The 27,887-nt window shown below is 38.9% G+C and overlaps 3 protein-coding genes and 2 long non-coding RNA genes across 8 annotated transcripts in view; 3 read left to right on the forward strand and 2 right to left on the reverse strand.

Moving 5' to 3' along the window:
• Positions 1-7,384, reverse strand: part of LOC114873287 (ubiquitin-like protein 3) — a 56,842-nt gene extending 49,458 nt beyond the window's left edge. Inside the window, exon 1 of the mRNA XM_029181465.2 lies at positions 6,949-7,384. Coding sequence (XP_029037298.1) covers positions 6,949-6,978 — 30 coding nt within the window. The 5' untranslated portion in view covers positions 6,979-7,384. The remainder of the gene's footprint in view (positions 1-6,948) is intronic.
• A 136-nt stretch (positions 7,385-7,520) lies between these two features.
• Positions 7,521-10,582, forward strand: LOC114873282 (tetratricopeptide repeat protein 5-like). The gene is made up of 8 exons (XM_029181457.2): positions 7,521-7,966; positions 8,034-8,384; positions 8,476-8,718; positions 8,795-8,848; positions 8,927-9,112; positions 9,240-9,412; positions 9,491-9,635; positions 9,707-10,582. Exons 1-8 carry the CDS (start codon positions 7,865-7,867, stop codon positions 9,824-9,826), a joined length of 1,374 nt encoding a protein of 457 aa, XP_029037290.1. The 5' UTR covers positions 7,521-7,864; the 3' UTR covers positions 9,827-10,582.
• LOC114873284 (torso-like protein) lies at positions 10,255-27,038 on the reverse strand. 4 transcript variants are annotated; one of them, XM_029181462.2, is made up of 4 exons: positions 26,600-27,038; positions 26,445-26,523; positions 12,693-13,359; positions 10,255-11,705 (listed from the first exon to the last, which is right to left on the reverse strand). In XM_029181462.2, the coding sequence occupies exons 3-4, from the start codon at positions 13,329-13,331 to the stop codon at positions 11,310-11,312; spliced, it is 1,035 nt and encodes a 344-aa protein (XP_029037295.2). In that variant the 5' UTR covers positions 13,332-13,359; positions 26,445-26,523; positions 26,600-27,038; the 3' UTR covers positions 10,255-11,309. The 4 variants fall into 4 exon arrangements, with proteins under 4 accessions (XP_029037295.2, XP_029037294.2, XP_029037293.2 ...); XM_029181461.2 differs by having other exon boundaries at positions 26,445-27,038; XM_029181460.2 differs by lacking the exons at positions 26,445-26,523; positions 26,600-27,038 and adding an exon at positions 18,769-20,591.
• On the forward strand, positions 13,376-15,301 carry LOC123987730. The gene is made up of 2 exons (XR_006829335.1): positions 13,376-14,609; positions 14,685-15,301. It is a non-coding gene; the product is annotated as an uncharacterized LOC123987730 (long non-coding RNA).
• Positions 22,918-27,887, forward strand: part of LOC123987729 — a 102,846-nt gene continuing 97,876 nt past the window's right edge. Inside the window, exon 1 of the long non-coding RNA XR_006829334.1 lies at positions 22,918-23,311. This is a non-coding gene — a long non-coding RNA (uncharacterized LOC123987729). The remainder of the gene's footprint in view (positions 23,312-27,887) is intronic.

The raw sequence follows: 27,887 nt of genomic DNA on the forward strand, positions 1-27,887 counted from the left end.
TATTCGCTCGATTTTTTTATTTTGAAGGTTGTTATTTGTAGAGAATTTCATTGCGCGTCTTTTTGTATTTGAACTAATTTTGTAGCTTTTTTCGTTTTTGAGTTATTAACAAGAAACGTAATTTATGAAACGAAAAAATTTTATTAACTTTTTATCTTCATATCGCCATAACTTGGTCAAATATTGATATTCTTTGTTGAAACTTGGACACAACATTCCTTAGCATATTTATACATATACATATTTATCATTATTACTATGTCTACATTGGATATAATGTAATATATGATTATACATGTGCCGACGAAAAAAAGGGAACAAAAGTGTGAACAACGAAATAATCTGGTGTTTGCTCAGTCGATCTTTATCTGAAAGAAACATAAACGTTGGTCATGTTACTTCGATAGCTGCCGTTAGAGAAGAAGCATTGCTATAAATCTCGGACAATGGACAGTTATAATTTGAATTCAATTTTAAATGAAACTCCTAAATGATAGAACAACGTAATATTGTAAAAGTAGTTTTATAGAGTAAAAACCCTATAATTGAATCTAGATACGTAACTGTACATCTGGTTCACGTTTCTCCTTCTAAAGGTGGAGTCATGTCGTATCGATATAATTACTTAATTCCGCCCTTATTACCAATGATGACCGGTACAAAGAGAAACAGATGGAGAATTTTTGTCAGCCGGTTACGGTATTCCATCTGTTACGATCTTTATGGCCGATGGTACGGTCTGTTATTGCAGAAATATCGACGTGTTACCACTGTCGGATATTATCGCGTTCGAAAACGATCGTGAATAGCAGTTGCTTATGCACCTGTCCATCGTCCACCGATTGTGGTGGTAACGAATCGACCTGGCAATTGCGATACGAGAATATGCTCCTGATGCAATCGCTCGAACATAGCCCGCCGATGTATGCTTAACGTATCATGAATTTCACAGAATCGAACTCATGGAATTTGCATAGCCAGACAATTGCTATTGTACGACAAAATGCTCGATCAGACGATCGAAAAGAAACTTTTCTATTTTTTTTTCTAATCAATTTCTCTTTCAATTCGAAGCCTGCGGATTAAAGATCGATACTTGAAGTTTTGACGATATAATTAACGAAATGATTAAGAATTATCAATCAACCTTATCGAGCTTAAAGATATCAAAAATGAATAATAATATCATAACACTGTTACAAATTGATAGACAAGTGTCTGATCACGAGGTAAATGGAATGACGTTAAAGATACGCGAAGAAAAACTGCTGAAACAGCTGATGAACAATTGAAATGCAATTCCAAACATGATACAGCGATTTCGTTTTACACATAATACATCACGTAACTAGTTCGTTTCACGTGATTTCCAAGACCCAGTCTTGAATCAAGTTGAGACTATACTGTAATAATTAGAATAGAAGAAGAATAATGATTCTTAAATCGTACAATAAATATAGGAGCTGACGAGCTTCGATTCGGGTCAATTTAGGTCAGGATCCCGACTCGAACCCGAACGACATTCTCCTACCCCTGACATACATTTTCCTTCGTAACAAAAGAGGCTAAAACGTACTTGCAAATATATATTTACAAAATATTGGGTCATGTTTGATCCTGTTATTCGTCGTACACGCGACTACGCTGGCATTCGTTGTCGAAGGGTTAAAATATTTATGTAGACGACAAACGAACCTAAACCCGTCCCTTTCAATCGAGAGTGCCGAAGAGTAATTTTTATTTGCTTCGTACGTAAACAAGACCGGTTCCTTATGAACCGTGACCACCGGGCTTCCATTAATGAGCTCTTTCCGTAGTACGCGTGTAAACACACCACGTGTTTAGCCCGGCAAGTAAAAGAACAAGCCTTTTAAAATAGAACCGGAGCGAGGGGAAGAGTTTTCAAGACGAGTTTCGTGAGTGCAGTGCACGGGAGACCACCGAGTATTCTCGAGGGAGGCCGTAAGGGTCGTATATTCGCGGTTATCCGCCACGTAAACGTTGATACAACATTGTTATGTAAAAACTACCTTCGTCGAGCTGCTTCTTGTCGTCTTATATATTAAATATTTGACGTCTACGGTATGAGAAAGGGATACCGGCATGCGAATCCTGGGACACGTATACCAGATATTAAATTGAATATATTACTTTATAACACACATGAATAGGAATATGAAAAGATGAATGGCGGGTAAGAGTTCCTTTTTGCACCCCCCTCCATTTGACTGAAAAATTATTAGACAAACTTCTCATGAGTTGTAAGTCAGAAAAACATTAATGTAGAGACGCGGAAATTTTCTTTTGGATTCTACAGAATGAATTTTATTACAGCAGCAAAAAAACCACAGTTTCAAAAAATAATCTGATCTAACCTAATCTAAATCTAACACTGGATATTTTTGCCATTGATTACGGCGAGCGAGAGAACAAGAGACGCGAGATGATACATACTCACAAATACCGTAAGTGAACTGTCCACATACATCACTACGGTGAACTTTCGTGATTGATTAGATGAATTTAAAATTTCATTGTTGTTGTCTAGAAGAGTAAGATGGTGGCAATTTTTCATGAACCAAGAATTTCCGCGCCACGTGATTTACCCGCGTGACTATTATGCATAAGTTTGCCTGGGGATTTTAAAGTCAATTGAAAGGGCTTGCTAAAAGGAACTTCACCCAAATGGCGAGCATAAATGAATCATTGATATACAGAATGTTTCGACAACAAACAAAAAATCCGTCAAAATACCTTTTTTGATACGCTAAATGTAAAAATCCACCGATCGAAGCGTGTGACAAAAATGACAAAATCGATAAAAGAGGGCTGGTTGTCCTTCGATCGGCTGAGTACCTTGAATGAACAATCGATTTCGTGCAAAGAATATTCATATCACGCGTCACAAGCTCGAGGTTCGATAAAAATACAACCGTGTGAAACACAAGGGTCTCATTTCTCGCCGGATATTTATTTTACTTTCGTGGAGTCCCTTAATTGTTTGAAGCAGCGCGTTCGGAAGGTAGAAAATGGGAGGAAAGTATAGAAACAGAGAGAGGTGGAGGAAAAGGTAATGTGGTTTTACGATTGGTACGTGACACGGTCGGATTTCTCTGGAGGAAAAACGTGCACGATCGAGCTCTTGATCGCTTTCAGAATATTCTACCAGCATGGAAAAAATCCATGCGATGGGTGTGCTGTGTTTTTTCCTTTTTCTTTCTTCTTTTTTTTTAACGAGCTTCGTTCCCGCATCGGTCATGCAGTTTGCCTTGATCCTGAGTCCGTTTAGAGAAATGGTACGCGTCGATCGTGTTCCATAATATGTTACAGATCGAGAGCGGTGCTGGCCTCGGCAATCGCGTTTCAGACCCGTATTTTCCCGCTTCCTCCTCCCTCTTCTGCCCCTCGCTTTTCACTGGGTCACGATATATCGTAAAAGCAGAAACGAGTCTCTCTAGCTGGCCGGTTAAAAAGCTAGACAGCAGTAGCAATGGAGTAACGTTAACTTTTGACCGCATTGGCCGCAAAAAGCCTGCTGTTCGTACCGAGAATGACCGAACGTTCTCCTACTCGATCTAGTTTCGGAAAGAAACATCAAACGTCGGTTATAGAGGGGAAAAACTCGCGCAAACGAGCGAATCTACCCCTTTTACTTTATCGACCTCTTCGATCGTTGTAGGAACGCGTATACATACACAGGTTCCTAGCAACTCGACTAAGTGAGCCATAAATTCTTTCCAAGTTAGAAAAGAAAATTCTGCAGATATACGAAATTTGAACCGAACTTCGTAATTGAATTTTTCTTAAATTTGAAGACATTCATATATTTGTAGTTGTAATTATTCTTACTCTACAATATCATTATTCGTCCCACTTTTTACCAACACCATGCGCGTACGAAAAAAGAAGGAAAAACGTAGCTAGGCGTGAAATATCGATTTAAACGTTTCACAAAAGCGGATTCGCCTTGATCCGTTTGCTGGACGTTCTTTGATACCAACAGACAGCTCCATCTTTTTTTTTCTCTCTTTCTATTCCCAGTGGCCGAGGAACGGCAGAACGATCGAAACGAACTGCAGAAGCAACCATCCTTTCGTCACGATTTTTATTGTACGCGTTTGTTACAAGAAACATCATCTCGTATTGTCCGTGGCCGCTTATACCCGGATCCCTCATCTTTCCCCGAAGAAAAGAAATGTATCCGTCCTGTTCTTTAATCGACCTTGACCGTGCTTTGCTCGATATCCACGACAATGGATCGCGGTCGAGACGAAACGGTCCGCTCTGAAACGCCTTCTTTTCGAGCCTCTTTCGACGAGAGGACCTCGCTCGGCAACCCTCCAACCTACCCACCGCTGATAAACCACGTACCATTTTTTCAAGATTCTTCGCTGAATATTTTACAATAAAAAATCAAGATTCTTTTACTGTTTTTCAAACTGGAACAATAAAAACTTAACGTCGCGTAGTTCTTTTTCAATTCTATTCATCCTTGGTTCAAGTACGAAGGAGAATAATGAGAAATAACAGTGTCAGAATAATTTCTATGACGTTACCGGCCAGTGAAGAAAATGAAAAAGAAAAAAAAAATGAAAAAAATCCTTGTGAATAGAAATGAATGAAGGCAACAGTTTATTACCGAGTTCCGAGCAGAAATCATTTACCAGTGGAAAGGCTGAAAATCAACTCGCCCATTCGATTCGATGGGAACTGGCTGTTTAATGTTTCACCGCGAAAACGTCGACCAACGGGTAAAATAATTAAATGATAGAGTATCTTTAGTAGAAACGAGGCTGAAAGGCCGCGTTACTCTCGCGACCCGCCAACGGAATACTACGTTCGCCATGAATTTCAATTTGCACGATTAATTGTAACGAAACTAACCTTCTAGGGGACCGCAATTCTCCGTGGAAAACATTTCTTAATTGAAAACTCGCCGTACCGGAATACTGCTGTTTGATCCTTTCCCTTTTTTTCTTTCTTACGTTATTCCAAAATTGTACGAACAAAATATTTGTAACTGGTGAACATTTATACGAGATTATTCAAAATGCATACACGCTACTCGATGGTTTGAAATATTTGAATTACTTTATTACCTTGCAAGCGTATTTATACGAGTCTTGAAATAGTTATTGGAAAAAAAACTTCGCTAAGCCTTACGACATATCCCCCATCAATTCTCTCCATCGTCACTTACGAAATACCTACACAAGTCGACCTAGTTTCTAGAAGCACCCTATACACCGTTTTTCTGTTCAGAAGCCATAAATCGTACAGGCTATAAAGTTCGGAAACCATCAAGAATATATTTACTTTCACTCTCGAAAAATTCAAAGGAACAACAGATTTTCTTTTCACTAAATAAATTTCAAAATTTTCATACACAGGGTGTCCTATTTTAATCTATCCACGCTATGAAAAAATATTTCAAATAGAAATTACTTCGATTCGAGCAACACGAAGAATAATTTTCATAATCAGCAGGGCCGACCCTGAGATCTCGGGGGTCCGAGGTGAGCTCCGAAAAATATATGACATAAAAAAAAGTACCTCAAATGAGATTTATAAAATTAACATTAAAGCTTGTATAACTAATTTAGATTTGCATTTACATCAATTAATATTTAAGTAAACTCTTCTTGCATTCTTAAACGCAAAATCGTCTTATGGGTGCCCTGGACCTTGGAGAACCCTGGGCGGCCGCCTAGTCTGTTTAGGCCCAGGGCCGACCCTGATAATCAATTGAATAATAAATAATCTTATACCGCCAATGTTGGATTTGTATGTTTTCCACTGGGCATCGATGTTGTTAAATTTTCAATGCGCGGGTATTTTTAGAGGAATAGGCCTTCTTACTGGTGTCGTTCTTTCGTCGACGTGCGCGCGCGCGGATATTCCGCGTCGCTCTACACAACGTAACCACGGCTCGTTGATTTAATAATATCGAGACGCGAAACAAAAGGTGAAGAGGAGAATCGATAGGGGAACGAAGAACCACCGAACACAAAGCATTTATCCTTTGATGCGACTGCTACCAATTAAACAGCCTCGTCTGACCGGCTACCGAGTGCACTTCGCGCGACGACAACTTTGTAAAACAGAAAAAAAAGAAAGAAAGAAAGAGGAAAAAAACGCGACGCATCCGGAAAGCTAGCTCAAAGCGTGGAGAACGTCCCGTCACGACTTTCACGACACAATTAATTCACAGGGGACTAGGAGGCTGAACGAGCCGACAGCGTGAGCTCTTGACGCGAAAAAGGGAAAAAAAAAGCATCCGTGAAATTGTGTAGTAGTCGTAAGTAGAGACAATCGTCGAGAATCAAAGGTAACCATTCATTAATTAATTACGGGTGTAAACTCGTGACGGTACTTGAAACAAGTACAAACAAAGTAAATTTACTACCAAGCTATGAGCGCGTCATTGTATACCCTTCGAGCGTGAAATCTCGTTTCGATTGACGATCGATCGAACAAGGGGTGGAAAAATGTATCGGTGCGATAATAACACGTCACCGCGCGAGATTCGATTCTGTTCGTTAAAAGTTTGCACCTCGAGACTTTCGGTAAATCTGTTATTACGAGTATTTGAAACGAAACACTGCATATGACGCGAGAGAGAGCGGAAAGATAATGCGGTACAGACAGCGTAACGAAGAAAGGGAAGAAAAATAAGTGATAGGGATATCGGTATTGCGAGGGTGCACATCCGTTGTTTAATCAAAAAAACGATACGTGCGGGAAGATGTCTCTCATTGATCCGTGAAAAATCTCGCACACCGACGATTTCGTAATCATGACATAGTGAATAAAAAGTACGGGCAAGTAAAGCCGTACTATACGATAGATATCGAACGGCGGCCAGGGATTGCGTGGATGCGAAGGATAAAGCAGAAAGAGGAGGCGGAAGGGTGCGGTAGACATATTAGACGAAGTGACAAGACTCACCTTGTCTGAGGGTATGTTGCGCGAACTCATCGTAGATGGTGACGAGGGTGTCGCAAGGAATCCAGAGGCCGTCCGTAATTTGACCCAAAGCCGAGTTTTCGAATGGCACAGGTATTAACAAACGGTGACAGCAGTGAAAAGCCAGTGCGACGCACAACTCGATGAAAACACACTCACGCACAGCTCACTATTCCGGGACCATTTCGGCCCGAGCCTTCGCTGCCCGATCCACTCACTCCAACACCTGTCGTTACTTGTACATGTCCGGCGCAAAGTATTTGGGTAACATCTTGCAGATAATGCACGGAATACGCTCTGTAGTATGCACCGCACGCACCCACCGTCCCAGTCTCAGAGCCAAACACATAAAATGGCGATCCTGAGACGATGCAGCCTTCTGGGGAAGCTTCGGTCACGGAGTACGCGATTAGACTAGTCTCTCAGTTCGATGCTCGAGACAGGTAGTAGGGGGGAGAGTCGTTTCTACCGCTCCGCTCGGTTTGTTTTTGAACTATTCGGAAAGCCGATGCCCCAAGAATATTGTAAACGAAGCTTATCAAGTGTTATCATAAACTGAAAACAATTTTTATTGTTACTTTCTTATGATTACTCTTGTGTGTTTCTTTCGTACCATTACGTATATGTTCTTATTACTTTATTATTGCTTTACTTGTAATAAAATATATGACGTTAATATCGTTTAATTTTATTGCGGATACTACCTTACACCAGTACTTCATTAATATTAATACATAACCTCTGCTTATTTCGTGATCATTAACATTTTGACAGTTTGCGAATGATATACCTCTTTGTTTAAACATTGATTTACATGTAAATAATTGTAAATTATGTATGAAACTACAAATCATACGTGCATCTGATGCACAATGCAATTGCCGTGATATAACTGTTTATGAAAGTATTTAAAAAAATGTCGGCAATTATAGATGACAAAGTGGTTGCAGGAGCAAAATCTGCAAACTCTGTCAAAGAGGATCCTATTGTAGCTTTAACGGTACATTTATTGTTATTAAACTTTATTGTTTAATACCATAACATTTATTTCCAATCGTTTATTTTAGGAAAAAGTAAATGCATTATATTTTTTTCGAGATCATTACTTTGTGAACCATTCTATTGAGGAAGCAATTAAAAAGAAGAGTGATGTAGAGAAAGAAATGAAAGATACCATAAACAAATTTGATGAATGTAAAGGATATGAAATTGAAGGATCAAGAGCAAAATACTATTATCTGAAGGGGAAAGCTTTAAATGTTACAGAACGGTTTATACCTCAGGCAGAGGAATTATTAACTAAAGCTGTAAAATTAGAACCTAATTTAGTAGAAGCATGGAACGAATTGGGAGAATGTTATTGGAAAAATGATGATATTCAACAAGCAAAGAATTGCTTTGTTGGTGCTTTACGTCATGTAAAATTATATTATAAGAACTATATACTATTATACTTAATAAATTTTAATAACTCATTGTATGATTGGAACAAAATTACAAATATTTTAGGGTAGAAATAAAGTATCTTTAAGAAATTTGTCGATGGTACTCAGACAAGAATCGGTATCTACTGTTGAACAACAAATCCAAAATATACAGAAGGGTGTAGAATATGCTAAAGAGGCAGTTAGCCTTGATACAACAGATGGAATTTCCTGGGCAATTCTTGGAAATGCATATTTATATTCCTTTTTTACAGTAGCACAAAATCCTTCAACTTTACGTCTCTGTATGTCAGCTTATGTGCAAGCAGTAAGTCACTTGTGACACGATTAATTTACATTTTAATTATTCACTGGGATATTCATAACACTTGAATTATTTTTAGGAAAAAGACATTGTGGCAGGAAGTAATCCTGATTTATTTCATAACAGGGCAGTGGTAAGCATTTTATTATTACCAGTAGAATACTGAGAAAGTTCAGCAACTTGTATTTATGTAAAGTAATTATAATATCAGGCTTTAAAATATCAAGAAGAATATTGCTTAGCATTGAAGTCATTTGAAAGAGCAATGTTATTAGATCCATTATGGGAAACACCACGTAACAAAAGGGATGAATTGTTACAATATTTAAAAGATGTACAAAATTTAGTAAACAATAATGGAAAAGTAAAGCCGAAAAGATTGTACCAAATGATACGGGTATACACATTTTTCTAAATAATCAATTATTTTGCAGTTAAAAGTATATTTCGTCTCGTGAAATTGCGTAACTGTAATGTATGATGCTGGTACATATACAAATTTATAGGCTTCTGATTAAATGTAGGCATTGGATGTTAAACATTTGGGACCTTATAAAGGTGGCTCTTTCACGTCCGGTCAGAAAACCGTAAAATTAGATTTAGTGTCGTTGAAAAATTTAACCCTCGGATTAAATCCTGAGAAAGTTATATTTGGGAAAGTAGTGTGTTGGATACAAGACACGGATTGCGTACCTTTGTAAGTCTATTTTTGAAAACGATAGTGACAAAGAAGACTGAGTACTTATTGTCTTAATAATTAAATTGAACTTCTCAGCGCATTTTGTCTCGTTGACGAAGAAAAAACATGTATCGGCGTGACCGTATACAACCTTGCCAAAGGTCGTGGGGTAACTGTTGGAGATTCTGTTGCTATACCTGAACCGTTTGTGATTCATCAAAAGTTTTCTTATCTCGACAATGTTCGTATTATTAGTGATGATATGCACGTTGCCTTAAGATTAACAATTATGTAAGTATAACTTTTTTTCAGGACTTTGACTTCAAATCTATACGCGTTGAAACTCCGGTTATATTGGTTGTTAATGGGAGGAAATTAGGTAGAGAACAGCAAGCATCCGCAAAATTACATACTTTTAAAAAAACTGATTGAGCTTGATACACAAATATTCGTTCGATAATTTGTAGCTAACAACGAGACTTCCTTCGATTTAAAATAGGAATCAGTGTCACTGTCAATACCTAATGTGATATTTGAATTTCGAGTTTAAGTATTATAGTATATTAAATAGCATTAACTAATCTTACCATAGTCAATATTTCGTGAGATAGGTCGGTATACTTGTATTGTTGCGGGTTTGTCCGTAAAAATATTGTTCTAGTTAGAAACAATTCAATTAAAAAAGAAAAAAAAGACATTTTATACAATTTGTTTCGTTCACGTCTATACGTTCTAAGTATTGTTACATTTTATTTATGATATGTTAACTAGCAAAGAAATCTCGAGTGCTCGGACGAACCGTATTTAATAAATTTTTGTAGATAGGGTATAAGGAATTTGTTATTGATACCTGTCGGAAATGTAGTTTAATAATAATTATAATTTTATACATAGCATATCTGCAAATTTTTATAAAAATTAATAAATGCGAGTACTTTAGATTTCTTTCTGCACTTTAAAAATCAGTTAAAGAATGCGTCGTATAATCGAATCGCGTACAAAAATACTGATCTTTTATAATACATTATCGTACGTATTTTTCAATCTTCAAATGATTGTCTTTTGAAGAACCTGTTATATTAATCTCGTCGTCAGATTTAACTCAACACTATTGTTATTTTAATTGTTTCAAGTTTTACTTTCACGATGAAAGTCGTTTTTTTAATAAAGTAACTTTTTTTAAAACAGTTCCTTTCGTTGTTCCATCGTGCCAATAATATCAAACTTTTTCTTCTAAGAAACATAAGTTAATCGCTTCTGTTCTTTTTCACGTATACTCAAATACTTACATCGAAACGTCCAGGATTTTCTAAGGATAGAAACTTATCCTAGAGTATAAAATATATCGCGCGTATAATTTATTTTCACACGTATCGTTTCGAATTTCAATTACGCTCGAAAACAGAATCAAACTCAAAAATACGAAGAAGAAAAATCGCGACTCCTGTTTCCGTGTTGGTCTACGAAATTCTCAGAAAACACGGAAGGAAGACGTCGCGCGTTTTTCAGTCAAACATTACTGCGAAAATTGCTTGTGATATACATACATATACATATATATATATATATATATATATATATATATATATATATATTTAAAACGTTTGTATAAAAATGTTTTCTATTATCGATTATATAATAATAAATACTTATTTATAACAACATAGCAGTTGGATGGTTTTCTCTATTAAATCCTAGCGTTCGTTCGACGGAAGGACAACAGTGAACTTCCGTCGTGGACCGTGTTTGATCGACGGTCGAAAAACTGTAATCGTTTTACAGGAACGGATTCTCGTCGACGTCACTGGTCAACGCTTCTTCCATCTTCTTGTAGATACGTGTGTATTGTGGTTCTCCAACCACGCGAGGAATACGTAGGAGGTCCTTTCGTCCATTTCAGGATCGGTACACGAATTCACATGTTCACCTCCCATAACTTAAAGTAATTGTCGATTACTTCGAGGAACCAATCGCGTCGTTGAGGATCCTTAAAGATCGGAGCCAGCGTTCGCAGTTGCAACTGCAGCAACGCCTCGTCTTCGAGAAGTCCATCCAGTTGCTTCAGCAACAACGCGTCCCCGTGCAATTTCAGCAGGCTAGCGTACGAGAAAATGTAATATTGGTTTCGAAGGCGTTCCACCGCCCATGCCTCGACGGTGCGGTTGCCGCTCGCGGCTTGTATGGAACCCATGTGCTCCGCGTACCACGGCGAGAAGAAGTTGCTTAATTCGCGGTTCGAGAGATCCGCCACGCCGCGCGTCTTCAAGCGTTCTTTCAAACGCAAGTACGCTTGAGGCGTGTACACGAACACCTGAAACAAGTAAATTCTTTAGTTTACCAACAGTGGCGGCTCGTAGGTAAAATTAGTGGGGGCGCTACTCCAGAAAATTTTTAGCCTTTGTTTTAAAAAAACGGCACTGCGGGAGCGACAGTGCCCTCTCTCCCTCACAGCCTCGCGCGCAGCTTCCTATCTGCGCATGCGCGCACGGTCGAACACCGCTGGAACTGTGAAGCGCACAGTTCCATACAAAGATTATTGTATCTTTTTCATAAACTGGGGGATGGCTACTGACATTAAGTTGAAGTATAAAGAAAGAATTAAAGTAAAAAGGACTTATTATATTAAATGTTATCGATAATATCAAGTGGAATAAGGGGGTGTTGCAGTTCCACAGTGCCTATACGCGACCCGCCACTGTTTATCAATCTGGATTTTATATCGTTAGTTTTTCTTAAAATCCTCTAATCTACCACGCGAGAGATGAAAATCGTTTGATATGACGCGCTTCGATATCATTATCCCGTTCGTCAATCGTTAAATTAACGTCCAAGTTTTATGCAACGGGTAATTTTACTTAGCTAATAGGTGTTAATGTTACACAAGCGGCGCAGCTCTGCAGATGCTAAATTCGAAGAAGCGATAAATCTTATATGTTCGTAAATTGTTTAGTGCAAGATGTTTAAAAATATATGAATATGAAACAGAAAGATAAAGAGCAATTCAAAAACGAAGTGGTCAATGAACAAGGATTCGATTCTTGGCAGGCACATTTATAATTATTATAAAACCGGACTTCTCAACCATAATGTCGTGAATTTAAAACGAAAAGAATTGTGCAATCTTTATCTACTCCGACGCGATGATGCAAAGAGTTGCATACGCAAGAAGACAAATAGCTTTTAAGTACAACGTTCATCGTCAACTTCTCTCGAGTTAACGAAGGATAAACATTTCACCTGAAAATCCAGGATTGCCATTATAAGAAAAAGTGATCGCGAAATTGATCTCGATGCTCACCTGGTACAAAGAGTTGCCCGTCACATAGGCGGCGATGTAGTGCGAGCCAAAGTGTTTGATGAACCGCACCACGCTCGCTGTATCGCCTACGGTCACGTTCTCCGTTTCTCTGAGAACAGCCTCGTCAAGGATCATCGAGTCTGCCGTAGCAGCCAGCTTCTGGTTGTCGCGGAACCTGGCGACTCGTACCAGCACGTAACAATGGTCGCCGGTGATGAATGACGAGTTGATGCCCAAGTGACGAGCTATGGCCGCTTTGGACCAACTACCGGTGAACGCCCGCCATGGTCTCTCTAGCCTCTCGAACGTGAAGTCCCGGAAGTAAGCCTGCATCAACTGGCGGATGTTGTCGCAGAATTCCATGTGGAAATCACCGTCGAACACGGCGGGTGCCTGTTGCCGTTGCCTACTCGCTACCGGGACAGGATTCCTGAACACGTCCAAGGTCGGCTCGCGGAATATCCATGTGTCGGTGTCGTTTCTAGGCACAACTCTCATGCTGATGCTCAGGTAACCGTATCGGCTGAAGATGTTCACGGCACCGCCGAGACGCGGCCTCTGCGACCCGTTGCTGACCCGTGCACCAACAAGCAACGCGAGCATCGAAGCCAGCACCAAGAATCGCGTTCGTGACCACATCTCTCGCGGCTGCCTGCGGCTAAACCACCTGCAACACCAGACCAAACTGCTTCGAAACTGCTAACACACTTGGTTGGAAGGTGGAAGGACGGTGAGGTCATTCAACGTTTAGACAGGTAGTTGGCTGGTTCACCGCTACGCGCACAAGCTACACGCTCCTCTGTTACTTATTAACGGATTAGCGTAAATGGTGCGCGTATTTCAGGAACCAAGTGTTAATTTGCAATTCTAACGACGATCGTACTTGAACGGAAATGACCTTCGCGCGACGAATGGCTTGTAGCGTTAAAAACACCGATCCTCTGGAAGTGCTTTTTCGTTTCGTTATCTGGTAAGTTTGAATAAATAACAGCGTCGACGAAACAATTGACTCTGGAGATCTGCAAGTGCACGCGCGATGAAACTGACTTATAGGTAAATTACAGCGAGTTATCTTGTTCCGTAGGTCTAGGTGCACGTTGTCGAGGCATTTGCACGAACGACCTTCGTGCCCCCACCTGGGCACCGGGCGAACACCTTGGTTTACCATGGTTCTTCGTGGAACCCTTCTCTCGGGTTCCGTCTGTTTATTCTCTTTTTCGTGGCAGATCAAGAACGGACAGTCGTCAGAAATCGTACGAACCTCGGCACGTTTCACTCGATCGTTTACACGCAACTCTGTACATCTTGATAAGCGTCCACGCGACACGATTGATCATTATGCACGCTGACTGCGATTTATGTGCCGCTCGGTGTTAACGGTATTGCTTAAAGTAGTCTACGCTCGTTGACAATGAAATACCTAGTTGAAAACGACTCGCCTACTTCCGTGTTCTCAGAGACGTGCGCGTAATCCTGGCGCTTTGCGCGATCCTTTACGCGAGTTTATTGACCCCCTTACTTGCTAGACTGGACTCCGCCGTGACTCATGAATTTCTTTGAGTGAAAAAATATAATTTGTCGCTTCTCTGAACACGGTTATATTGTAAAGATTCTAACAGGCATGGGAAACGAAGAACTGTTTCAAGAGCAAGGCGATATCGTTAAACGATGTCACTGGTGCGTACATCATACCAAGAGGCGAAGGTTGCGCCCAGCCCTTGGACTTCTTCCAACCTGGCAATCGTTTCTACATGCGACTGTTTAGCTTCGATGCGCATCTCGGGAAGCAACAGTCGGTAATTACTTGGTACAACGAGAAACGTTGCCAATTAGACCGTTTCATTGTTAGTTGCTTTCGTTCGCTTTGTATCTGCGGCACTTTGCTGCATTTCATCCCGAATTTTGTTATTTCACAAGGTAATTAACACGTTCCCAATGAAAATTGAATAACTTTTTCAATTCTTTTAACGAGATATTGTAATTGTTCATCAGAAAAACGTATCCGCTGCGACAAAGGAACGGAAACGCATAAGAAGTTGGTACTTTAGCCACGTTTAAATCCACGTTTCCTGAACCGTGGCGTTTCTTGGAACGTAGCAGGAGACAGCGCGGGTGTTGCATTCGTGTTGCGACAGGATGCGGAAAATGAATTTGTTGGACACGTACGACACGGTTACGGTGACGAACGGCTCGGAATGCCGCTTGCAAAACCTGAATCTTTCACTACGATGCATCTGGCGATTTCAATGCAACATCACCGATGGAGATATCGTAAAAATTCGATTGATATGCTCGTCGAGATGAAATAATCGCGAACATATGTTTCGTACAAACTGGATTCATTTCTTTCGGGTTGATTTGATAAGTTGATTAATCGATTATAACGATTTCGCGAAGCAAACCTCGCTATACACGGTCTTGTAAGAATCAAGGTACGAAGTGTGATCGAAGTGAAAGTGAAACTGAGGTCCTCCACGTAACACTTCGGATTCAGGTATCCGCGAACTTTCAGCCTTAATAAAAATCTAATTAAAATATATAAATTTGATAACTGTAATTTGCTGATCATTTAGAATTTAAAAATACAAAATAAATTTAGATTGATGAGAGATAGTATACGAAGATTGATTAACCTTGACCCACATTTTCAATTACACTTCATCGATTTGAATTAATGAAATTTCGTCAGATTTTAATAAATTCATGTTTGCTGATGGAGCGAATTATTTTGAATATTTAATTTCTTCGCGAGAGAAGTGATTTGGCTTAACTTCTTGAGCAACGTTGATAATTAATTAATCAAACCGTTGGAATGGTATTGAGATAACAAAGTATAGAACGAACATCGTTGTTTCTCCGAAAATGTTTCCGCAGCGATACCCAAATAGGATCCAGCTTCGAAACAATCATGGTCCAAGTATCGTACGTTGATAAAACACCCACATCCGCGCGTCGTGTTGGATCTTACGTAATGGGAAGCTTTTTGTCGATTTATCTGGAAAGGAAGATCGTTCCACATACCCAGATTCACAGTAACCGCGTTGCAAAGGAAAGTGGCCATACGTATTCATGAGATTTCAACAAAGGGTTCGCCGTATGGAACGTCGTCGATCCGAGCTGATTTCATCTGTTACGATTTTAATGCTTAATACCACGATGAAGGGTAAGGAACGTGCATTCACACGCTGTTTCTTAACGCTTAAAATGTCAAGCTGAAGTAACAGAGTTGCTCGTTGTAAGTGGGAGAATGAACAGAGATAAATGCCGAGGAGTATACAATAATTAATGGCTGAAAGTTGTAAGGATACAAAGATTCATTTTGATATCGGGTGTCTCCACCCTGCAACTCGAATGACTGAAAGTTTCGTGACAACGGAACAATAGAATATTCTGCAAGGCGCATCCGTCGAGTCAAGGCGACGAGGTCTTCCAAATTGGTAAAACGGAAGTGGAACGGGTTTCACTTTCGCCGTTCTCCGTTAAGTGTTGGAAAGTGGTTTGTCACCGTGATTAGAAGTTCACGGACGTGTTACCGGGTGAACATTGCGCACACATTGTTCGCACGTTAACCTAACTGAGGTTCTCCTTGAAATTTCAAGGATAGCGAAAGGAATATTATTTGCTGATTCGTCTGAAACGATTCCACGCTGTTTTACGGTCGTAATGTCGTTACCGAGCGCGAGAAACTAATCCAGTTCGATACTTGGCACGTGACAAATGCTTTCGTCCGAGCGGGAAGTAGAAAGTCCCGTGAAATTTAACATACCGATCGTAAACAATCTGCTTGTTCCTGTTGCGCTTAACACCGACGCGATGCTGCATCAGCCAATGTATAAAATGTTGTGTAATACGTGTTATGCATCGAAGAACCGATCGAACAGGAGAGACGTAACACTGGGATAAACAATTCCGTCAGCCGTAAGCGAACAAATTCGCAACTTCGTGTGCGAATTTTTTGAAATCGAAATTTTTTGAACACCAAAAATGAGGGTTTCAATTCAAAAATTCAAAATTTCTTGTACATCTGAATACAACCAACTTCACACAGAAGCAACGTGTGAAGCTAGGAACTACCCCTAACGCTATTCTCTCATGACAACCGCAATTCACGCATGTATCATTCATTCATAGAGACACATAACCGCATCGCGATCGATTGAACCGCAATATCATCGATGATTGCTACTTTTTCACCGTACCTTTTCGTTGAAACGATGTTTGGTCGTTTCAGCAGCGACGAAGAGGCTCGAATGAATCTTCGGGAACGAAGGACCGCGCGTTTCCGTGCACGCGCGATAATAAAGCAACGAATAGCCGCGACATGAAAAATCTTCATTGTGAGAACAATCGAGTATGCGAGGACGGTGCGATTCAGTTGTCGCTGGTACAAGAAACGAGCTTCTACGTGACGCAGAAGTCAATGGGGAAGAATTGTTTAAGTAGCTTTGTGTCGTCGACGCTCGAAAGGGGTCTTTGCGCGACGGATTAGACACAGGAAACGGTGACACAGTCGAATCACTGCCGACCAAAGTACCTTTTTAACAGTTGAAACGCGTTTAACCCTTTCGCTGCGGTGGTATTTCAATAGTGTCCCATCTAAAAAATCCAATTTTCTATTGTGTCATCGTGAAAACCGATTACTTAAAGAATGATGGAGGAGACTGTTCAGTGACTCTACGAATATGTAAATTATTTATTGCATGCAATTATCGGCTTTCTCGCAATCGCTTTCCTCACTACCGGAAGATTTATAGTCATCGCGTACTCGACTCGCGTGATTTAGCAAAATCGAAGCGCGTAATCCACGATTCGTATGCAAGTCTCAAGACACTTAGACACGAACTGTGTTCCCTGCTGATAGAACCGAGGGTCTACGGAAAGAGATAGAGAGAGGGCAAGAAGAGTATAATAAATGATTGTCACAATTATTGCGCTCGTGAATCACGTTGCACGTGCAGTTTAACGACGTGTCAGTTAGTCTATCGACTTAGTTCACGGCATATATTCCTAAAATGGAACGTTTGAGCAGAGAAAATGTAACAAAAAGTCAAGGATAAAGTGTTCGGACTGGATCCGATTTCATAAGTACAACCTGAATAGTCAAACCTCTTTCCAATGAAGCAATCAGTTTCACTCCGATATCATGAATTAGATTCTTAAATTTCCATAAATGAAATAAACTCAAGATTTATTGTGCCTAATACAAGAAAATGTAAATTTGTTATCTTTTAAAAGATGATCGTTCAAGTTTCTAGCCAACCTTGATTATATTTTGAAACATCGAACGATCAATGAACAGTCTTATTTTAAAAAACAACCTTCGGATATAAAGTCATAGTTTACAGCATAAATTACCACTCGATATCAATATAGTATCACGTTTGAAAATTTGTTGCAGAAATCCGAGTCTATCCATCAGGGAGATATCACCTGTTCGCATTGCAAACGTTCATCACGAACTGCGAGACAAGCATTGCGATTGACGTTAAACGTATCTTAGAACGCGTTTAACACGTGCTCGAGCGTTAATTGAATGCCAACGAAGATAGTAATCGCGCGATGATCGGAGATCTCGGCTGTCAAACGAACAAAGCATCGAGTCTGTCGTTCCATGAACACATCGATCTCTTCCCGGTTGCACCGGGCTGCAGATTAAAATGACGTGTTCGTGTCATTCTTCGCATTGCGATCGCATTACGGATTTAGAAAGGGAGACACGCGAGATTCGCAAATAGAATATCCCCGGTCCCGTCCAACCTGGAGCGATCAATTTTCTGTCCCTCGCGAGTGCCGTTCCACGTGCTATCGCAACGCAAATACCACTTGTTATACGGATTACTAATGTCTGAAATTTATAACACCTTACGCGACCGTAATACCATAAAGGTTGATTCACACCGTAGGTATGTTCAATTTTTCAAAGGACAATCAAATCGCTGGAACAGTAAATTGAATCGAACGACACCGGTGTAATAAAGATTTGAACAGGAGTTAAATATAGATCGGTTACAGGCTCTGTGATTCGTGCAGGAATCGCGAGAGAAGAGCAGGGGTCAAGATGTCGGGATGGACTTACCCTACCGGATCACGCAAGTTTATTCCACTTCCGTTAATCAACATTTCCCTCCACTGATCGCGTTCAAGTCTCCCTTCCATCGCGACACTAATTGTTATGGGTCACTGACTGACTCTGCTTGTTGCAAGACAGCAAAAGATAACGCGGCCTGCCAGCGTTGCCGTAGTAATCAACGTTACGTACACTTGTTACCACTGTACACTTGTTGCATTAATTTATCAAATGAATCCTCTGTGTCTTCGTTAATTACCCAATTACACGTGCCACGGAATCTTTCGCCGATTAATAAAGGAGCTCGTCAGTCGAAGATGAGGTTTAGAAAATTGACGGGACAGGGATCGACCGATGTGTCGCAGAGTGAAACTGAATGCTATCAGCTCGATGATAAGCTGACGTATTCAAGAAAGAGACAAAGAAGAAGCAATACGCTTTTAAAATGACGTCCTAAGCTTTGACTACACTTAATATTTTTATTTGAAAACTTTTGTTTTTAACGAGACTGATTTATTTCGATCCATTTTTTAGCATTTGGATGGCTAATAATTTTTGTTTTCATCAAGAATGATTTACACTTTATTTGGATCCATATTTTATTATTTGAAAGATTCATAACTTTCATTTTTCATTTCTGAAATTTATAGGTGCGATGTGTAATAATTCAAGTCAAATTTAATTAGATAGCACAGTATAGATGATAAATTAAATGCCGGTACCGTCGAAGCTGTTAAACGGGAAACGGAGACAAAAGTCGAGAAGTTTATTCAGCTGATGTATGATGTACAATAACATAAACACATTTGTATTCTGATTGTTGGCTCTCTCTCTAAGATTTCTGACAGATGAATGGGCGAAGTGTCGTTGACGAAAGCTTCTGATAAATATTTACGGAATCTGCAGTACCACTATTGCGTCGCAAATCTGTAGAACCATACATAGAAAATATGCTGTACGGCCATTTTCGCTTTGGTAATCAATACGTTAACTTTTTATTGAACGTTTACAATGAGTGATTTCATGGTTCAACGCGAAGCCATCGCGTCAATTGATACGGTGGATTTGGTGTTTTTCGTAGGCAACGAACCATTAATATCACAACAATTTGTTTTTACAACACGGTATGCTTGCACAAATTACACACATGTCAATATTGAACTTGGTACCGTTTATACAATTAATTGATAATGAGTTAATCAATGACGATTTTACACATGTAATCGTCACCTAATTCGAAAACAACGTCTGTTCATCGGGGATTATTGTCACAGAATACAACAAAAATACACAATATATGTAAAAATATTAATGATCATGGAATGCGTTTAGAATCCGGTTTGTTGTTGAGATCGAAGCGGATATTAATTATGCATGGTAATCAAGTAGAATCGTTATTCATGGTAGTAAATTAAAATGTAAATTATGAAAAGCGATAAATACACGTAATGAAAATAAATTAAAAATGTCTGGTTTTTACTTCTCTTAGTTTTAAATAAACGCGCTCTTCTAACTTTACTCAAGCGGCATGTAATTCAAGAGATGCAAGAATCTAGGTGTTCTCTACTTTTGTAAATTTTCTTGCAAGCAAAAGCAGATTTTTGCAACCTAACGGAGTTGTTGCTTATTATTCCTCACCGTGTCATTATTACACGCCAAGCGAAAGAAGAGTGTTCGTGTTCCTTTTATGTTCCTGGGAATCACAAGCTGGCATTTACAAAGGCATTTTAAGTGTATATCTTCAGAAACGGGCTGCATAAGAGCGCCTCGTTCCCGCGAATACTTGCATACAGGTTTAACAAAGTCGCATGTACTTCAAGATTTCGAAGGCTGACAATAGAGAAGAAAATATTTTATTTCCTATTAAAACATACAAATCTCAATTCCTCCGTAACTTATTACCTACGATCACTATTAATTTTCATACAAAACAGGTTACTATTTATAACCCGTTAAAGAATTAAATAAAAAATTCTGGTCAACCTTGAACAAAATCAACTGGTATCATTTATCGTATAGACGTAGCAATTTCGAGCGTTCGAGGATTTAGCAACGTCATTGTCTACTCTCGAACGATGATTATTATTCAGAAAAAGGAGAAAGGTTTCCGCAAGGTTGAATGAATAATTTCTACTGTCGTATACTCTTTGAGATTCCTCTTGACATTTGAAGATACGCTGTTATCCTCTCGTAAGTTCGATAAATCGGAGGGAACAACGCGCGTTCTTCTTCACCGATCATCTTGCGCCATGGATCGTATAAAAAAAAGCGAAGATCTCGTGCTGCATGAGAAGCCAATCGCGAAGATCTCGCTGCAGGTCACGTTTTCATCAGGGAACCGTATAGTCTGTTGGTGATTTTGCAACGGAACCCATCGTTTCGCTAGAAAATACTGTTACACCTGGCCGTAAGTCTTTCGAACGAGTGTGTCTCAATCACTTCGTTTCAGTATTCTTAAAAATTAATGCCGTACGTGGGTAAATACTAAACGTTTTGAGAATTTGCCAAAGGAACGAATAATTATTGTAGTTTGCATGATTTTATAATCAGTCGATGAAAACAAAAGTGAAAAACATGTTTTTCGTAGACCGAAGACAGTTGGAATGGAAAGTTTTTGATGACGATATGCAAATCTACTCATAAATATGTAATATTTAGTATGATTTGTGAAATAAGCTTCCGAGAATTCGCTATCAGCGGAAGGAGCCGATAAAGAAAGGAATATCAACTTGTTTCAAACAATTCGCCGAAAGATATACACGAACGTTGCATCGTCCACTTACAGAGGGGCGGATAATTGGCAAGTACGGAGGGAATAACGATTACAATGCTTTCTTGGACTCTGCGAATGACGTGAATGGCTTTGAGACATTAACCTCGAGTCATTTGAACGTTGAGCAACAATTTTGCGGTTTATACTTCATTTGCTGGGATGTAAGAGCTGACGCAGCAGCGTACGAATTATTGAATCACGGACACCGAGGAAAATTGTATATCAACATTGAAACAATTTTTTTGTTTTTGTTGAAATTATTTCAAAAAACACACAGCTGCGTCTACATTGTTTTTTGTTAATAGGTATGTGTATTTTCTGTCTTTCCTTGTTCATATAAACGAAGAAAAGTGGGTCAAATTGGTTAATACTTGCGTACATTACACTGAGGTGTTGATTAAATGGTACAAATATAACTTGTTTAATTATTTCTCCACTTTAAATGCAAATGTTTATTGAACGAAAGAACGACCACTTTTATTTATCTATTAGTTCTGATAATTAAAGCTTTACCACACTATGTTGTAAAGTGATTATTTGCGAGTGTTAGGTAAGGTGTTAATTAGCAACGATGATTTAATCATATATCACGTCGGACATTTATAGTCGACAATAACAATATTACACAGGTACCTAATCAATCGTGGCTAGGAACGTGCGTAAGGTCACACGCGTCTATTTCCTTCGATCGACGTTCGAAAGTACAAGTTCCTGGTATTTTTTTCTTGCTAAACTATACAGTGCCCGGTATTATTCCCGTGCTTGTTCCTGGTTGAAAATCTGGGTAAGTAGTATAAGGACGGTCAGACAGGTTCGCACGTGTCAGCCGTCTCTTTCTACTGTTTCCCGCGTGTGTACAACACGGAAAGCGCGTTACCGAGTATCCGTGTCGGTGTCGCGTGCACCAGCGAGCGTGAAAGTGCGTCCTACGATGTCGATGATAAATGTTGAGAGAACGTTGCGGTGCTTTTATCTATCGCAAACTAAGTCGCTGGTTATTTACGTCCGAGCTGGTGGAGGTCCTGCACCTGCAATCGTTTCATGCCACCAAACCAGTCGATAGATAGATCTAGCCAATAATTCGATCCTAATGAATTTTAGAGTGCTTAGAGCTTAGAATGACTCGTTTCTATGACTCACGATAAGTTACCAGCTACTTTAGCGAGTCTCGGAAGGGAATTGGTCGAAGAAACTTGATAGCCGCGTGAATTACTTTTTTTAAGATTATGTACGACGAAGTTTGCGTGGGCTGATTGTCTTGAAACGTAATTGTTGTTTATTATAAACTAATTGGTATAATAAAAATTTGTTGAATTAGAAATTTCGAAATTAATAAATAAATAATTTATAACTACAGAATCGTATCACGGTAATAATTTAAATTATTTAAATTAATAAACAATTTATATTGTTATAATACATATAGTAATATTGTAAGATTTTAATCAAAGATAATTTATCAATGACTTACCTAATAAGAGAAATAATGTGTAGAAATGAATAGTAGGTTCTGGCGAAGTAAACACTACAGGTCGGTGTTGTTCCTATTGAACTTGGGGGGAGTGACACCTCGTCAGTCTCCCTGCGACCGTGAAACCGTAAGCACGTGCTCATTAACTTCTTATCGATAACAACTTCGTACTTTGCATATTTCGTGTATTTTCGTGTGTGTATTGCATAGTGTGTACTAGTATGGACTAGTGTGTTATTTACTGTATTCTTTTCTTCTGGATTTGTCAAGCTGTCCACGTGTGCAGTTCCATGTGTAATCGCATCCTAGTACGTGAGTCTTTATACACGTTTCCTAGTTCAATTATTATACTACAGTTATTCTTTTTCATCTAAACTTTACTTCTGGGAAATCAATCTTATTAACCGATTTCTTTTTTGTGTATTACATATTTAGAAATCGTATTTATTTTTCCAAAAGACAGACGCGGTTAACTGAGGTTAGATATTTTTGTGTTGGGCGGCCATCTTGTATTGTAAATTTTATGCGCCGAATTAAAAATATTCAAAAGTATCTCTCAAATTGAGATTAGACATTACTGTTTTTCTATTCCTTAATTGTTATTTTTGCATTTTATTTAATACGTAGTGTCGATTAATATAAATTTCTGGTAAAAAGAATTCGTTTCTCAGAGTTGAAGTTTAACCTCCATTCCGTTAACCTTATAAGAGTTTAAAAGACCCATTATATTGTAATGTATATTTAAATATTATGATACTACGATATTTCTAATTCACCGAACTCGAGTTATTAACTCGTGCCACGGTTTCGTGCACAGCTGACTCATTGTTCTCGTACAATTTTTCTCTTATCCACCATGGATACCTGATTATTCCGGGTAATAGTGTGGCGTACGTGTATCAGCACGATTTCGTAGGTGAATGAGCAGCGTGGACGAAAACGTTGGCTCGATGTGAGCGTATCCTGTTTGTTGAGTAACATTCAGGGGATAATTTTTATTATGCCACGTGTGTGTCCATACGGAGGCAAACTAAACCGGTGAAAGTGTAATAAAGACAACGAAACTTTATCGTGATAATTGATTATGAAACGAACCACTTTAAGTCCAAAGTGATTCAAATTAGATCGACATCGCTGACCCACAGTTGTTGTTAATAACAAAGGATTCGTTAGATGAATACTAATGCTCTTTATTTAAATTTTCTATCGTCATCATCATTTTGTAGTCGTATGAAAATATTTATTCACGCAATAATGAAACCATTCACCCGGACTTACATAGCTGTTCCGCTTTCAGAAAGAAGTCAGTAGGTATCCTTGGAAGATTTCGAAAATCATTTTCAGGTCTATTTTGATAATTATTTTGAAAGATTGCATATTCAATTTAGAATCCAGAATGACTAAGGGTGGGAGGGATTGTTTCTGTAGGTTCTGCTTTGCTTGTAGAACGCATCGGGCTATTAATCTATTTCATCCATATAGTAAATACAGAAGCCAAAACGCTTGTTTTCGCACGTGCATAGCACGTGTGTTCGAATGGTGTGCAAAATATCTTTCTGTTATTTATGAATCAATAATAATCGATTTTTCACGTTTATTATAATCTCCTGTTGTATGATTAATAATGCAATCAGCTCTATAGGTATATTTTCCTAAGGTGATATTTTCTTATCCACATTTTATTAGATAAGTCTGGCATACTGTTGACATAAACGTGATTTTAAAATTGCACAAAGATAGAAGTAAACTAGAATGAGCCCGTTGGTCCTCTAAGTACAACGAGTCCAAGGCTACGTTTGCCGCAATCCAACTTTCAGTAGGCTATGTCGTCTTCAGCCTAGTAATTATTGCTAGAAATTTTCTCGCTCGTTCTTTCCACTAAACTCACGATTTCCTTACAAAACCATTGTACTCGAGAAAAATTCCTCCGCCAAGCGTGGAGGAATTTCTTATTCATTTGGTTAACACATTCACCGTGACGAATTCCATTTAATTAAATAATTCAGAAATTAAAGTCACACTACTAACGTAAATAGCAAGTTAATAATCTGTTGTATGTTATCGTGTGTCTAATTAGATACGTCTATTTCTACTGTGACAGTGAATGTGTTAAGTCTATAATAAATTTGTATGTACGCATTTTTAAATACAATCCGTTTGATAACAGATACGATTGTGATTCTAATAAATCCTGATAATGATTTATTATCAGGAAAAAGAACCTTCGACACTTGTTTCAATATGGTTCGGATATCAAAACTTTAGAATCACATTTCTTTTTTCCGGTAAATTACTTCTCTATAGCGTGCGAGTTATTCGTTGTAATACAAAATCAAACATAAAACGGTGCTTCACACTGCTAGCTTATCGGAAGTCAATATTGATGATATAATCTGTCGCAGCAGTGTACAAGAAACCAGGTAGATTCTATTTAACGATGTTGCTACTTGAATCCGATTAATTTCAAGGAAATTTTCTTTTATCGAGCAGAACGGAAATTATAGAAGTTGCTCAAATTACGTAGTGCTGATAATTATAATATTAATCAAACGTTAATCCTAACTTTGTACAGTGTGCCCTATTTCTCAGGGATTTTTTTCTAATGGCATTGCATATCCTTTTTATTTGCATAGGTCGATTATGTGCAACATTATACTTAAAGAAGTATTATGGCACAATGTCAAAGGAGTAAAAAATTTGTATGATCTTCAAGTTTTTGTATGAAATACCTTGCTTTGGAATTTGAATTCAATTGCTGGGTTATTTTTTTTCCTAATGAATCGAGTTGCATCTGAAAGCTGAAAGGGTTAATATTCTATGGTCGTTCATGGAAATAGCCATGAAAACAGGGGACGAAGAAAAATATCGATTTGAATAGCGTGCACGAAAGAATGCATCATAAGTAGCACGTGTTTATTCGGCTGCCGGTTCTCACGAGTGCAGCAGCCTGGCTGATAGAATATTTTTCTTTTTCTCCTTCTCCATCCACTACTACAAAGTTCAGTCTTTCATGGAAAATATTACGTTTTAACATAATATCCTACATTTTAACGAGATACCCACGATACATTTCATGAAATACGTCTACAAATTCTTCTTTATTCTAGCACTAAGAGATTATGATCAGTCTGATTCTGTGATTATAGAAAGAAAAGATTAATTAAACTTTTCTTTATTCTACAAAGAAACACACCATTCCCGTGCAATTATTACGCAAACGAAACTCGTGATCACAATTACACCTGTTTCGATACCCCCGATGCATTGCAATTAAACGGAACTATCACTATAATAATATATCAGATTTTACCGTCGATACTGTCTTACGAACGATTGCCACATCTCGATCAACCAACTATCTGTCATACCGATATTACCATGATACCCAGCCATATGAACGGACTTTGAAAAAAGAAAAAGAAAAACAATTAACAATCTCACCTGAACGTCTCAAGGATTGTCCATCTCTGTTCGATCTTCTAATTAGCGTTTCGATTACCTGCATCCACCAATCATTTCACTGAAAGAGACTCTTCAATTATTCACGAAATCACCACTGTTTTTCGAACACAATCCTCTTGCAATTTATCCTCTACCTCTTTAAATATTCCCACTTTTTCCAATCGAAACTGCCTTTCGATTTTATTCGATTATCGATTCTCTGAAGATCAAGCACGTGGATGATCAGCGCGCAGAATCAGGCCGGTCATTTTCGCGCTCTTTTTATATCCCGCGTGTTCCGACGATCCTCGAAATCAAACGATCGATAAAAATCGCGCAGACTTTACCGATCTTCCACGGATTCTGATCCAATCGACTTGGTCGAGTATGTGGCGCTTATTTTTCTGAGAATCTACTTCCTTCCTCGCTGGGATCCTGCGCCTGGAGGATCGATCGACCGATCGATCGATCACGATCGGCACCGTTCACCGCTTCACGACCACGATCTCACCGTGAGCAGCGAGCCTTCGCGACTGCGGCCATCTACTCGCGGCGAACCAACGATCGCCGCCGAATGCGCGCGCGTCCGCGCGTGATCGAGCGTGTGTGCACGCACGACACGCTTATAAACGCCAGTGCACGCACTTACACACTGTTGCTTCGCGTTGAAGAGAGAGACGGTGGAGGGACGATGGTTCAAAGCTCACGGTGGGTGGTAAGCGAGAGATAAGAAGAATCCTTCCTTCTTTTTTTTTTTTTGGACAAGATCGATATTTGTCAGGGAGGATCCCGCTTGACATAGACATGTCCTTATTTTGGTCTCTCCGGACGATACATGGTAAACAGGATCCTGAATCTTGGAAAATCGAAGATCAGTGCCGATTTATCTGAATGTCGCGGAAGGTCAGACATTGGATGATACTTGTTTTCTCTTTCTTTTTATTTTTTAATGACACTCTTTTTAACGATGGATTGCGGAAAACACGTGGTTACGTAAACGATAAAGGAGGGAAAATTCAAATAGTAATGGAAGTATAAATATCTTGGATGGGGACAGCAGAAATGCAGCTATTATGTAATTGGTAGATTGCAGATAATAGAATGATGGAAATATGACTGCATTTAGGAGTATTAGCTTGTGTTTACCAACAAATTGACTTGATTAAACTTGGTGGAAAATAATGATACTCTATTTGTTAATTTAATCTTTGTTTTAACTTTCACTGTTTAACATTCGATGCACTGATTTGATATGAACTGGTGCACCGATCGAGATATAAAGATTCTCGCAAGAAGTCGCATAGCAATGTTTTTTCTTACCATAACCATCGGCGTGACATAAAAACGAGGTAAATATGCACACGACAAAACAGGGAATAAAACGTGTGGTAATCGTTTCACTTTTGAAACTTCATCGAGTCTGTTGCAAGAAACTGTAAGCGA

This window comes from Osmia bicornis, chromosome 4 (genome assembly GCF_907164935.1).
Source record: "Osmia bicornis bicornis chromosome 4, iOsmBic2.1, whole genome shotgun sequence".
Lineage (NCBI taxonomy): Eukaryota > Metazoa > Arthropoda > Insecta > Hymenoptera > Megachilidae > Osmia > Osmia bicornis.

Excerpts from the sequence above, each read along its gene's own strand:
- LOC114873282 (XM_029181457.2), top strand. The coding sequence starts at position 7,865 with ATGAAAGTATTTAAAAAAATGTCGGCAATTATAGATGACAAAGTGGTT. Across the intron at positions 8,385-8,475 it reads TTGTTGGTGCTTTACGTCAT|GGTAGAAATAAAGTATCTTT; the intron begins GTAAAATTATAT and ends CAAATATTTTAG. Across the intron at positions 9,413-9,490 it reads GACACGGATTGCGTACCTTT|CGCATTTTGTCTCGTTGACG; the intron begins GTAAGTCTATTT and ends TGAACTTCTCAG.
- LOC114873284 (XM_029181459.2), bottom strand. The coding sequence starts at position 17,028 with ATGAAGATTTTTCATGTCGCGGCTATTCGTTGCTTTATTATCGCGCGT. Across the intron at positions 13,360-16,891 it reads AACATCGTTTCAACGAAAAG|GTGGTTTAGCCGCAGGCAGC; the intron begins GTACGGTGAAAA and ends CTGGTGTTGCAG. Across the intron at positions 11,706-12,692 it reads CGGGCAACTCTTTGTACCAG|GTGTTCGTGTACACGCCTCA; the intron begins GTGAGCATCGAG and ends TACTTGTTTCAG.